This window comes from Numida meleagris, chromosome 6 (genome assembly GCF_002078875.1).
Source record: "Numida meleagris isolate 19003 breed g44 Domestic line chromosome 6, NumMel1.0, whole genome shotgun sequence".
NCBI classification, from domain to species: Eukaryota; Metazoa; Chordata; class Aves; order Galliformes; family Numididae; genus Numida; species Numida meleagris.
The window spans coordinates 29838052-29851284 of NC_034414.1; the positions used below are offsets into that span (position 1 = coordinate 29838052).

The window sequence follows — 13233 nt, forward strand, 5'->3', positions numbered from 1 at the left end:
CAGTCAGTACTGAAGTTAACTGAAGAAAAAAACCAAAAGTTTGACAAAATGTCAAGTCTTGCTCAGAGCTCATGAGACTGAAGTTTATTTTAGAGGAAGATATCATACTGAGATGAAGACCACTAGTCTTCCATGCCGAAAAGGAAGATCATATGCTTGTGCATTCAAAAATAAGTAGTGGAAAAATAAATGAATATCAGCTGTATTTAAAAATAACTGGCAATAACATAATTAGTTAGTAATCTACTAATTTATATGTGGTTTGATCTTCAGCAGAGGAGTGACTTTGTACACACTCTTCCTCCGCAGAAATACCAGAATGCACAATCTGTTTCCTCTGATGAATGCTCTTTGTACCCTTTACTGTATATGCTCACTTGATGTTAGTTCATGATCAGAAGTAGGTAGAAAACATGGTTTTAATAATATGTGCCTGTACTGAAGTCTAACAACTTAGCAAGCATATTATCATTAAAGCAGTAACTGTACTTCATCATAATACTACTGATATAATTACAAAACTACTCACAATGATATTATGAAGTTTTTCTTTGCTTAGCAATAAGAGCCAGATACTCACAAAGAAGGGTCTTGGACCAGATCTTTAAGGTTTATCCCACTACGATCCTCGGCAAGGTTCCTGAAGCAACTGTCACTCACTAAAAAAAATAGAAATAAAATTAAAACAAAACAAAACAAAACAGAGAAACAAAGGAGGTGGAAATTTAAAAATGAAATGTGGCTCTACTGATCAGTTGACGTTTTTTGGTGTTAAGTGTAATTTGACATTCACATGTAAGGTCTGATTTTCAGTGACATTTCAACTAATTTTAAGGTAAATCAGTTCAATGGAAAGTGATAAACAATCTATCACAATATACAAAGAAATAAATGGTTACAAGCTGGTGTCCTTAAGACTTCTACATCTCTGAGTACAGTAAGTCTCAAACACAACACTGTATGTGCAGATATCGATATACGTATGAGGAAAATCCTTAATCATGCAGTGTTCTGTATTCTTCAGCAAATCAGGAGTGAGTTGCTATGTTTTTAATCAACACAGAAAGTTCAACAGCTCTATTTACTGGAAAAATTAAAGAAATTGCAAAAAAAAGTTTAAAAGAGTATTAATGTGTTTTGGTTATTAAAAAAGTGGTGATTATGCTCTGAAACTCCTTTATGTTTGTTATTAGCCTCAGCACGTGTAATCTGTTCAAACGTGGACACACTTCTCTTAACGGGACAGTCAATTTGAGAGTTGGAAATAAAGTAGTAGCACAAGCACTGTAATAAATCAGCATCAGTTCAAAGGAATTATAGTTACTTCTGAGTATACCAAAACTTTCTGAAAAACACAGAGGTTGCGACATGACAAAATCAATGTAAAGAGCAATTTCCCCTAGTTATCAAGGTAACCTGCCAGACTGAGTAAAGCTCATAAGAAATGCAATACTGCTCACTTTCTGATTTTGAATGGAGCCTCGCTTACAGTTGATGAAAGGGAATGCATTTAAAACCATCTGCAAAAGCATGTGTTCCTACTGCTCTCTAAATGCAAGAGACTCTTTCTCTGATTTACATCCATGAGCATTTACGTGCACCATCAATACTGTAAAAAATGCACATCATTCCTAAAATATGTTCTTTATTTACACAGAGTAAAATGCACACTGTGATAGCTCTACCCCCAGCTTCCTACACACCTCAGCAGCCCACAGTCTGTCAGGCTTCTAGGAAACAGAGGAGCTGGAGGAAGGGCCTCCAGAAGGGGCGAGGGTATCTGGGAACAGGTACCAACTACAGCTCTCTCACACAGCCTCACAGCTAACAGTATGCGGCAGTAACTTCAAAGTTTACTCACTCTGCTCCTCAACACTGTAACAACAAGTGGTCCTGGAAAGCCCCTCAGGACATCCCATACCAAAGCCATGAGGAAGCTCTTGTCTTTGAGGCAACTGTCACACACCTTCAGGTAAACTGTAGCTGCAGATCCAGCAGCACATCCAGGACTCCTGGCCCGTTCCTCCAGAGGCAATCTCACTTCCAGTAAACTGGAATTTAACTGCAGCGAGCAGCAAGAGCAATGTAGGTGACTGAAGCTCCCCCTTCAACACCCTGGGCCTTCAGAAATCTTTAATTTCCTTGTCCACTACTGCATTTAAAAAATCTCAAACCACTGAGCTAAAGGAGCAAGTCAGAGATCAGCAGAATCGCCAACAGCCTATACTGTAGATTTTATGTGAAAAAAAGAGTCCCATAAGCCAAGAGGTCTAGCTTGTATTTATCTCTTGTCAAGTTCAGCAACGAGAGGAAGCACAATATTCTCACTACTGGTTAAATCCTAAATGACTGACATAATGATATGTCTCTATGCAGCACAAATAACAATGGTGGTCACCATGTCTTTTTCCACTACTGATAAATCAAGCATTTCTAAAGCATTAAAGATTTAATCTAAATGTGATGCAGTTTTTTTCTACTGTTTTCTCCATATTTCCTCATTGAAAGTAATCAACTGAAGGTGTGACAACTGGTATAAAATTTTCCTTAAAAGCGAAGAAAAAAATAACATAAAATTATTTCATCAGTAAAAGTGCCCATTATTTGTCTGTATATAATATGAGCAGTTTATAAAACAAGATGTGTCTGAAATAAACATTTAAAATGAAAACCTACATTTGACAAAGGCTGTCTTTTTCTTACTTAAACTTAATTATAATATTATATATACCATTTTTATAAATGAACATGAAAACTTCTAAGCTTCCCTTTAGTTGGCAAAGTTAGTTGAAAAGACTAACTGAACACAAATCAAGTATCTGTACACTTCGAAAAAGGTCTTAACTGTATCTCCTCTTTTTTTTTTTTTATTGTAGTAGAGTCAGAACACTGAGAAGCTGCTAATTTGCAAGCAAGCTTCTTCTTAGCCTACCAGCCAGAATCAAAAAACACTGATGCCTCAGCTAAATCTCAGAAATTTCAAACCCACTTTCAAGAATCAAGAAGTTCCAACATTTTGGTTAATATTCAACAAAACTAAATTTCTGAAAAACAACATTTGACTATAATCACCGGTTAAATCTCTGGCATTAACAGCAACAGGAGTTTCCAGTGTACGAAATAACTCAGCAGAATGGCACTGGACAAACAGCTCTCGCAGGAACGCTTCAGAGCGCTTCACCAACCCATGTAGAAGCATAGCCACACTCCCTCACACCCTTGCAAACTCTGGCACAGAGGAAAAAACAAACGTTCACAGTAAACATGGGGTTGAAACAATCAACCAAAGCTGTTAAAGCATTTCTCAGTGCTTAGGAAACCGTAAATCAACACTGCATCTGTTTTTAAAATGGCATACTCTGATGGAAATGAAAGCTATTTACTTTAAACAAGACAGCAGGTGAAACTGTGTTTGATGGTATAGCAAAAAGGTCAGAATGATCAGGCAAGATCAAGCGTACTTTAAGGCCTAAGGGGAAAAAAAGGCAGGAGGAAACTGCATCACTGCTACAAATTAAACCACATACACAAAGGGCACACCTAGCTTCCCGTGTTTAAAGAGCAATCGGAGAGAATTTTGAATGCAACACTTGAATGAACACACAGCCCAAGATTTTACTGCCTTGTTTCAAAATTTAAATTATTTTTAAGTCCCCAAAACTTGTAAAAGTGGTTATTTTATGCAGTGTTTGTTTCAGATTTAAGTGGTTCTGTCCAAACATTTTTGAATATATGAACAAGATTCTAATAATTTGCTTTTATAAGCAATGTTGCAAGAAATCACTTTTAACTATTAAAGTTGTATAAATGGTTGACTTCAAAACATAACAAAAAACTGTTTCTTAGGTTTTAGGATGTGAAAGGTAACTGTTTTTTCTCAGACATCAGAATATCTTTCCTTAAAAGCCTATTCTCCTGCAGACACAGAATTCCTGTCCTATAGGCATACCTTATGAATGTAAAGATGGATGCTCCTACCATTAAAATACATTTAAGGCATCTTGCCTGTCCCATAATCAGTAACATCAGAGATTAATATCCTGCCTGAACCCTTTTTTCTCTGTTACTGTCATTTTTTTCAAGTGACTGCATGTCAAACAGAAAACATACATAAAAACAAATGGCAAATTGGAGAAATTTTTTGTAGCACCTTCACCAGATCTATTGCAGAAGATAGAAAATTAATTATAAGAGCATGCTATTTGCATCTCTGCACACAAATCTTTGTGACATTTTTATAGAACGAAAGGAACTGCTCGTCTGCCTGCAAATTGCAAATGCTTGTAACTTCTACAAAAATACGTTGTGTGTGAGTATCAAAAATAATGCAGGCTAGTTTCCTGAGAACTCACTATTGCCTAGTGGGAATCCTTACTGTAAGAAACAACACCCACAGCTAGGTCAGGGTACTCAGAGCCCAATCCAGCCTGACACTGAGTACCTCCAAAGACGGGGCATCCACCACCTCTCTGAGCAACCTGTGCCGGAGCCTCACCACCCTTCACTGTATCACAGAATGGTTTGGGTCGGAAGGGACCTTTAAGATCGTCTTGTTCCAGCCCCTCTGCTATAGGCAGGGGTACCTCCCACCAGGTTGCTCAAAGCCCCTTCCAGCCTGGCTGTGAATACCTACAGGGTGGGGGCATCCACAACCTCTCTGGGCAACCTGTTCCAGTGTCTCACCACCCTCACAGTGAAGAACTTCCTCCTAACATCTAGTCAAAATCTACCGTCTTCCAGTTTAAAGCCATTTCCCCTCATCCTGTTGCTATTTGCCCTTATAAGAAGTCCCTCCCCAGGTTTCCTGTAGGTCTCCTTCAGGTACTGGAAGGCCACTACTAAGTCCCCCAGAACTTCTCCAGGCTGAAGTTCTCCTGGGCCCACTGCTCAAGTCTGTCTAGGTCCCTCTGGACAGCATCCCATCTCTCAGGCATGCTGACTGCACCACACAGCTTGGGGTCATCCACAAACTTGCTGAGGTGCACTCAATCCCACTGTCGATGTCATTAATGGCACTCGTCACTGATCTCCATTCAGACATTAAGCCACCACCATTCTCTGGGTACAAACTCGCAGCCAGTTTCTAACATATGATAGGAAAACAAAGATAAATGCCACTTTCATAAGCTATGAGATGAACTCTGCAGATGAAAGACATTACACTGCTGAGATTAGCCTGTTTGAAATAAAAAAGCCCCAGCTCAGTGATGTTAATTTCCCCTGGGCATTTAGAACAAGCTATATTATCAAGATTAGACGCAATTTCAACTTATATATTATAATCCACTCCCAAATATAAATTCTCAGTAGACAGAAGCAAGAATAAAGTCATTTTAGCCTGGTTAACTGAATTCACCAAAAACCACCCAATGTAAGTGTCCTCTGCCACATCAGCAAACTCCACTACAATACATTTAACCATATCCTCTGACCAGATAGAGGTTGGCAGAGAAGACAAACTTTCAGCTGTCATTTCACAGATTTTAAATACAAAAGTACTGTAACGATTAGTTGGACTTCCTGCATACATCTGGCATTCACACCTGATAAATGTTTCTAGTGTGTGCTTTGGTTTTACAAGTTTTGGTCATACACTGAAATACGGAAAACATTAAATATAATTATGCGTAGCATAAATATTTTTTCCAAGAAGTCACCTTTAAGGACATCCCATAGCAGGCTCTTCAAGCTACACATCACTGGATTGCAGAGCAGAACAAGACTTCCTTCCCTTCCCTTCAGACGAAATACTACGAAGTGCCAAAGACTGACTAAGATTGACAAAGAACTACTACTATAAAAAAAAAGAAGCTCATCTTCTGGAAAGACAGCAGATGAGAAATGTTCAGGTGACCCAGTGAAAAATGGTGTGATAATAAGCCAGAAATAATTTGAAACATTAAAAAAAGAGAATGTTTTTTTTTTCTTTTCCAGAAAACACAAGGAAGAAATAACATCACCTGTAAGCCAAATGCAAGGAAGGGCTACTAAAATGATGAAGAAACACATCTTAAAGGAGATGAAAAAAGCCTCCTTGATTAGTTTAGCAAAATGAAAGCATTATATGGTTGTAGTTGATGTGTTTATACAAATACATCAGCAGAATAAACATGAGAAGAAGTATGGTGTTGTACAGGAAAAAAAGTGTAAGAAAAAGAGTAAGTTTTCCATGAGGCAGAAGGCTGAAATCTCATGAATAATCTTTCTGTGCAGCAAAGAAGTTGCCCCAACTGGTGATAAACAGATTCAGTAATAGATTAGATAACAAAGGAATTCTTGAACACAGGAGACCAGCTATGCCACAGTTGGTAATGCTGTAAAATTTACATGAGAGCTTCTCTGAAGGCTACCAACCTCTAAATGCCCTCTCCCCCCACCAAGGTTTCTTGCATTTTCTAGCAGCAATTAATGAGCTATTTTTTCCATGGATCTAATAGATTATGGCTCTTTCAGATCTTTTATTGCTTAAATTTCACAATATTTGTGTGGCCTTAAGACTTTAAATACTGTATTGGGTTTTAATCTAATATTCATTTCATGCCTAACAAGCCTGAACTTAAATACGCAGTCTTCTGTAAAGTGAAGAGGTGAATTTCACAAGGAAAACCTCAAGACATTAGGGACATTCAAATATTTGGAGATGTCACATTATCAATATCTGTAATTGTTTGCACTCATTAAAAAAAATTAACTTCCTCGAAGTGATGAATATTGAATTCTTGATGGAATGCTTCTTTTTGGACCCCTTACTTTTCATTGGAAATAAATTGTTTTTAACAAGCACTTCCAATAGGAAGATTTTGTTGCACCTTCTTGACTGTAAACTGCAAAGAAAAAAAATCTAGGAAGGAGAGGAAAAAGATAGAAGGTCAGTACACGTAAGAAAGGGGAGAGGAGGAGTTAAAAAACAAACAAACAAACAAACAAACAAACTGAGAAGCCCCCTATCTGAAGGCAGCAATACAGCACCAGGGCCAGCCTGGATGTGGCAGGACCAGCACATAGGCACATCCTGAGCAGCCTTCACTCGCTTAATACGCTCAAATGCCACTACCTAAGCCTAGGTCATGAAACACCAGATAGATACATCTCAGCTAACTTTACGTATTTTAATACAATGCTTTTAAGAGACAAATCATGCATTGCATTAAAATAATGTATTAGCTTAGAATTTCCTTTCTTTAATTGCAGGTCTTCAGGGTTTTTTTGTGCGAAACAGCAAATGGGAGTGCCCTCCTGCACTGTACAGCTCTCACCCTGGAGGACTGGACCTCAGAGAGTGCTATGTCCAAGTTTCTTTCTGTGAACATTCTTCCATGTTTTCAAACTCCTAGCTATTTGTTCTCTATTCTTTCCGAGCTACTGGATATTAGCCAAGCTCAAAATTGCATTCCTTATTAGTTACAATGAAATTAGAATCACTAAAGGAGCAAGCAGCTAAGATTATTCCTCCCATTTGTTTTTGCTACCTAAACATGATTTTGTGTCATAACTATGCTACTCACTTACCTTAGTCTCCTCACAGTGACTCACAGCCTTTTCTATTCCCAACTACATGTTTGCAGTGTACAAATGTTGTCATCTTACTGCTGTCCCTATTTGTATACTGTTAAAAAAACACAGTATCTTTTTTTTTTTTTTTTTACCCTTTAACAGAAAATAATTTTCACTGGAGATAATCTTGTCTGATATTTGACTACTTGCACTTAGCCTTTAGTTCCCTCTCTTGGCTGATTCCAAATCTTTAACAATATTTCAGTCTCAGCCTGAAGCAAGCAACAAAATGGAGAAGTCTTTAAAACCTATACAGCCTGTCAGCTCTAATACGCTGCCTTATACTGGCAATCAAATCAATCTGCTGTCAGGACTGCAGCACGACATTTTGGCATCTGTAGGAGAATAACACCCCTTGTAAACACTTGCTCCTCTAACCTCCTTTTCAATTTCCAGCAGCACAAAAGAAACCCAGCAGACTCCACATTTGTAGCAAGGGGCAATCAGAAGCAGCCCTGCACACCCAGGTGAGGCAACAGCTCCAGAAAGCAGACAGAGCAGCAGAGGTCTGAGGAGGTGCCCATCATCTGCGCCCACAGAAACAGCATTCCCTGCAAATGCAGGCCCCTGACCCACCGGGCTTGGTGCTCTTGCCTACTGGCATGCTGCAGTACTTGGGACTACAGGCTCTGACACATGCTCACAGGCAGTGTATGTGCAGCTCTCTCCATTATGAAGGCTGCATAGGTTGTCACCTGGGCTCATTCAATAGACCCATAGCAGTGGCAAGTAACAGGCTCTTGTGACCCTCCAGAAATTCTTTTCAAAAAAAATAAAAAAGGCAGTCTTACAATTTACAGGTATGCATGAAAAAGCAGGTTTGGTATGCAAATTTCATGAATTCCCATTTTTCACTACTCACTTCTGTGTATCTGCAGAAGTAAATTACAAAATCGTAGCAGATATTGTAAATCAACTGTGCTGAATTCTTGCTAATTACTCAGAGAGAACCACTTGTATAAAACCTTAAGCAGGAGGAATTGAGCAAGAATGAGAAATGGAACATATTTTATCAGAAAAAATGGCATTTAGTGTTTCAAAAAGAATTGATCAAATAAAAATTAATAGTTCTCATCATTAGGGGAAAGATATTTTTTGTACTGCTGACTGCAGAAATGATAGAACAAGGATTACACCTCACATTTATAAACAAATCCTAATTTAAGCTTTCCAACAAAATACTAGCTTTTTCAAAGAAAGACCTTTGTAACACTTTTTCCCTCTTAATTCTGACTTTATATAAATAATTACATGTTTACATATGTAAAATTGTATACAATGTCTATAAAATGATCCTTAGCGGAGGTCAAGACTCTGGAGGACTCATCCAGTAACCTGATCTCAGCAGACTTGCTTTGTGCAGGGGACTGGACTAGCTGACCTTACAACCTCAATTATTCTATGATTCTATAAACAGGCTTCTGTTTCATATTTAATGTAAGATTTAATGTAAAAATTTGGCTTCTAAAACTGAGAAAGAAAAGCCATTAACATTGGATACCATTAGCATTTACAGCCTCTAGCTACATTGTGCAAGATAATCAACAAGATGTGAACTTGTATGAATTTCCTATTAAAATAATTTGTATGATCTGCCTTGCTTTTAGAACAGCCAGCAGAAGCATTGCCTTCCTTTCAGAATTGCTGCTTTCAGGCAACCATCACATTTCATAGTGCTACATAAAAACAAACGGAGCAGGAAGGCCTACAGAATGCAAGTACAGGAATTTTGTCAGATGTTAAAAACAGGTAGATGGTAAGCTACTACATAAATTAAGATTCTATAAATAGCATTCTAAAAGATTTTCTAAACATCCGAAATGTACTTTGCCACAAATAGGGTGCCATAATATTTTCTAAAACATCTGAAAGCCAGTAAATCTATTTAAAAAGGCAACCAAGCACAAAGTACTGTATAGACACCACAGCATTATTGAGAACTCTCTAGGTAGCAGGATTACCTCCAGTTAGTAAGGCATTCAAGCACCAGGATACTTCCAGTTGTTTTGGTTTTTTTTGTTTGTTTTACTGGAAAAGTAACTGAGGATTTTGATAATAAAGTGAGTGACTCTTTTCTTGAATATTCCTTCTTCATTATGCCAGTCCATTTTGTTCCCCTATTTTGTCTACTGCATTTTCTCCCTTGCATTTTAAATATCTCTATGGAGAGAAATAAAGCTAGTATATAAGAATTTAATTTCAGGCCTCTAATTTCCTATATTGTCAGTCCAGAGATCTTCCCTCCCTTTGGTCTTCCTGTTTTCTTCTGCATGTACCTATTGAGGGATCAGAGGAACCAGCCACCAACATAGGTGCATCCTGGCTGCTAAAGGATCTCCTCTTCTGTACAGGCAGAGTCAGGCTGGGAACAGTTTGCAGGGAACATCTGAACACCTCCTGTTCATAAACTCTTATTTCAGCCCAGTAGCTTGCAAAATTGTTGAAATAGTTGAAATGTTTTTATCTTTGTTTTGAAGAAATGGCAGTTTGTGGCATTCCCATTTAGAATCATAGAATTAGCAAGGTTGGAAAAGCCCTACAAGATCATCCATTCCAACCGTCCACCTACCACCACTATAACCCCACTAAACCATGTCTCTCAACACAACAGCTAAACGTTTCTTGAACACCTCCAGGGACGGTGACTCAACCACCTCCCTGGGCAGCCCATTCCAGCGCCTGACCACTCTTTCAGAAAAGTAGTACTTCCTAATGTCCAGCCTGAATCGCCCCTGGCGCAATTTGAGGCCATTCCCCTTCGACCTGTCACTAGTTACAAGAGAGAAGAGGCCAACTCCCAGCTCACTACAACCTCCCTTCAAGTAGTTATAGAGAGTGATGAGGTCTCCCCTGAGCCTCCTCTTCTCCAGACTGAACAGCTCCCTCAGCCCCTCCTCATAAGACTTGTGCTCCAGACCCCTCACCAGCTTTGCCGCCCTCCTCTGGGCATGCTCCAGGGCCTTAATGTCCTTCTTGCAGTGAGGGGCCCAGTCCAGTACTGGACACAGTACTTGAGGTGCGGCCTCACCAGTGCTGAGTACAGAGGGACAAGTACTTCCTTACTCCTATGTTACCGAACTCCGGCGACCCTACTGGCAACGCTATTTCTGATACAAGCCAGGATGCCGTTGGCCTTCTTGGCCACCTGGGCACACTGCTGGCTCATGTTCAGCCAAGCATCAACCAACACCCCCAGGTCTGTTTCTTCCACACAGTCTTCCAGCCAATCTGCCTCAAGCCTGTAGCATTGCCTGGGGTTGTTGCGGTCAAAGTGCAGGACCCGGCACTTGGTCTTGTTGAACCTCATCCCGTTGGCTTCAGCCCAGAGATCCAGCCTGTCCAGATCTCTCTGTAGGGCCTCACCACCCCCAGGCAGATTGACACTTCCTGCCAGCTTGGTGTCGTCTGCAAACTTACTGAGGGTGCACTCAATGCCCTCATCCGGGTCATCAATAAAGATATGGAAGAGGACAGGCCCCAGCACCGACCCCTGGGGAACGCCGCTCGTGACCGGTCACCAGCTGGATTTAACTCCATTCACCACCACTTTCTGGGCCTGGCCCTCCAGCCAGCTCCTTATCCAGCAAAGGGTGTACCTGTCCAAGCCATGGGTTGCCAGCTTCTCCAGGAGAATACTGTGGGAGACAGTGTCAAAGGCTTTGCTTAAGTCTAGGCAGACCACATCAACAGTCTTTTCCTCATCCACCAGGCAGGTCACTTGATCATAGAAGGAGATCAGGTTGGTCAAGCAGGATCTGCCCTTCACAAACCCATGCTGGCTGTTTAATTTGTGAACATTTCACCAAGCTGGAAGACAGCACTTCTGCTCTTCAGCTCAGAACAGTTCTAAATGCCACCTTAAAGAGAATTATCACACAACACAGTCAGCTGTTACCATGCCACAGTGAGGATTTTTTTCCACAAAAGCAATGATGGCAACAACCAAGATGTGCATTGTATCTCCTTATGATCTGTATTTTGATGTGTTTTGTGCTTTCTGCTGAGCCTACTTGCAACAGTCTAAACTGAGAGGAGGATTTGTGATTTCCTCACTGTGTTTTAGGATGGCTACCACATTCCAAGGAAAAATAGGACATTCCTCCAAATTAGTAAGTACGTAGATTTGCAAGAATAAGTCTGTCTTAGCACTTTTTACATTGTGGTAAGATATGGAAGATCTTATGGGTTGAATTGATAGTTAAAGCCGCTGTCAAAAAAATAATCATCAAACCTGTAAAAAGTACATTGCTGCTATACTGTCTTATCTCAGGAGAGGTACAAAACACACAAATACAGCAAAGAGTTAAACTAAAAAAAAACTCTCCAGTGTCTGTACTACTGCAACAGAGCCAAATTGGCCTCAAAAGCAATGGACACATCTGGTTAAAACTTTTATGGGTTGTGGAAGGATATTGCAACCAAGAACAGCAACTACAGACTAGAAAAAAGGTATTTCTGGGAAAAGATAGCAGAATTCAGTACGTTGCTTATGATTCTAAACATACTGAAACTCAGCTATATCCTCCCTGAACAACTTAACAAACTAAGTGTATCTCATCTCACGCTCTGTACTCAAAGATGTTCTGCAGTACAAGGATGACACACATTTTTTTATGCCACTGATATCATTCAATAATATTAATTCTTTGACAGATTTGCAGGCTTTGTTCCTCTGAAATAAAAAATTCAGAAAAAAAGAAAAATTCCACTAGCATCAAACCTAAAACCTTCCTACTAGTCAACAGGGAAGAAAATGCAAGAAAGATGTTATAATTGTACATTAAAAAACCTGCAGATATCAAGCTTCTGGAGAAAGTGTCTATCACCAGTATCCTTTATATGGTCTAGGAATGATCCATCCTAAGAATAAAGGAGACTATGATACTGACTATTTACTGTCCGTCTCCTTAGAAATGCAAATACTCAGAAGAAAAATAAAGATCAAAAAGCACAATAAAATAGTGAATAAAATGCACTTAGAGCTGATTTTTGCTCTTTTATACAAATAAAGGAAAATAGCAAAATACTTACATTTTTTTCATAAAAGAGATTCACAAGAGTAGCATTAGAATTGTCCCAAAGCCAACTTGTACGCCAGTACTAACAGAGACTTGAGGCCCACATCTGACTGCCTCAGGGACTACCTGACACACCTCACCACTCTCTGCTGCTCCTTGGAGTAGAGTCGCCATCTGAGGAAGCCAGCCCAGTAGCCAGGGGAGCTGGACAAAATGGCTCCGAATGTCCCTTCCAACTACAGCCCTCCTGTGGCTCTGCGGGCAGGATCCACTGCTGCCAGTTATTCTGGCCAATACACTTTTCAGTAAACTTACATATATACAAGCAACTGCTCATTTAACACCAACATCCTCATCGAGTGCTAGAGGCTTGGGGCAGAATGGCTGGAAAGCTGTGTGGAGGAAAAGGATCTGGGGGTATTTTTGAACAGTCGACTGAACATGAGCCAGCAGGGTACCCAGGTAGCCAATATCAGAAATAGTGCAGTTAGCAGGAAGGCCATCATCCCTCTGCACTCAGCACTGGTGAGCCCACACCTCACGAGTGCTGTGTTCAGTTTTGTGCCCCTTGCTACAAGAAAGACATCGAGACCCTAAAAGGTGTCCAGAGAAGGACAATGAAGCTGTGAGGAGTCTGGAGCACAAGTCTTAAGGGGAACAG

At 39.9% G+C, this 13233-nt stretch overlaps 1 protein-coding gene across 13 annotated transcripts in view; it reads right to left on the reverse strand.

Annotated features, from left to right (window-relative positions):
• Window positions 1-13233, reverse strand: part of GPHN (gephyrin) — a 270607-nt gene that overhangs the window by 189208 nt on the left and 68166 nt on the right. For 8 of the 13 annotated variants that reach the window (XM_021401701.1, XM_021401698.1, XM_021401693.1 and 5 more), the window contains exons 1-2: window positions 3073-3214; window positions 581-659 (exon numbers count right to left, since the gene is read on the reverse strand). In XM_021401701.1, the coding sequence (XP_021257376.1) occupies window positions 581-659; window positions 3073-3199 (206 nt within the window). In that variant the 5' untranslated portion in view covers window positions 3200-3214. Of the gene's footprint in view, window positions 1-580; window positions 660-3072; window positions 3215-13233 lie in introns of those variants that run through there. The other 5 variants (XM_021401703.1, XM_021401702.1, XM_021401700.1 and 2 more) reach the window with 1 other exon arrangement.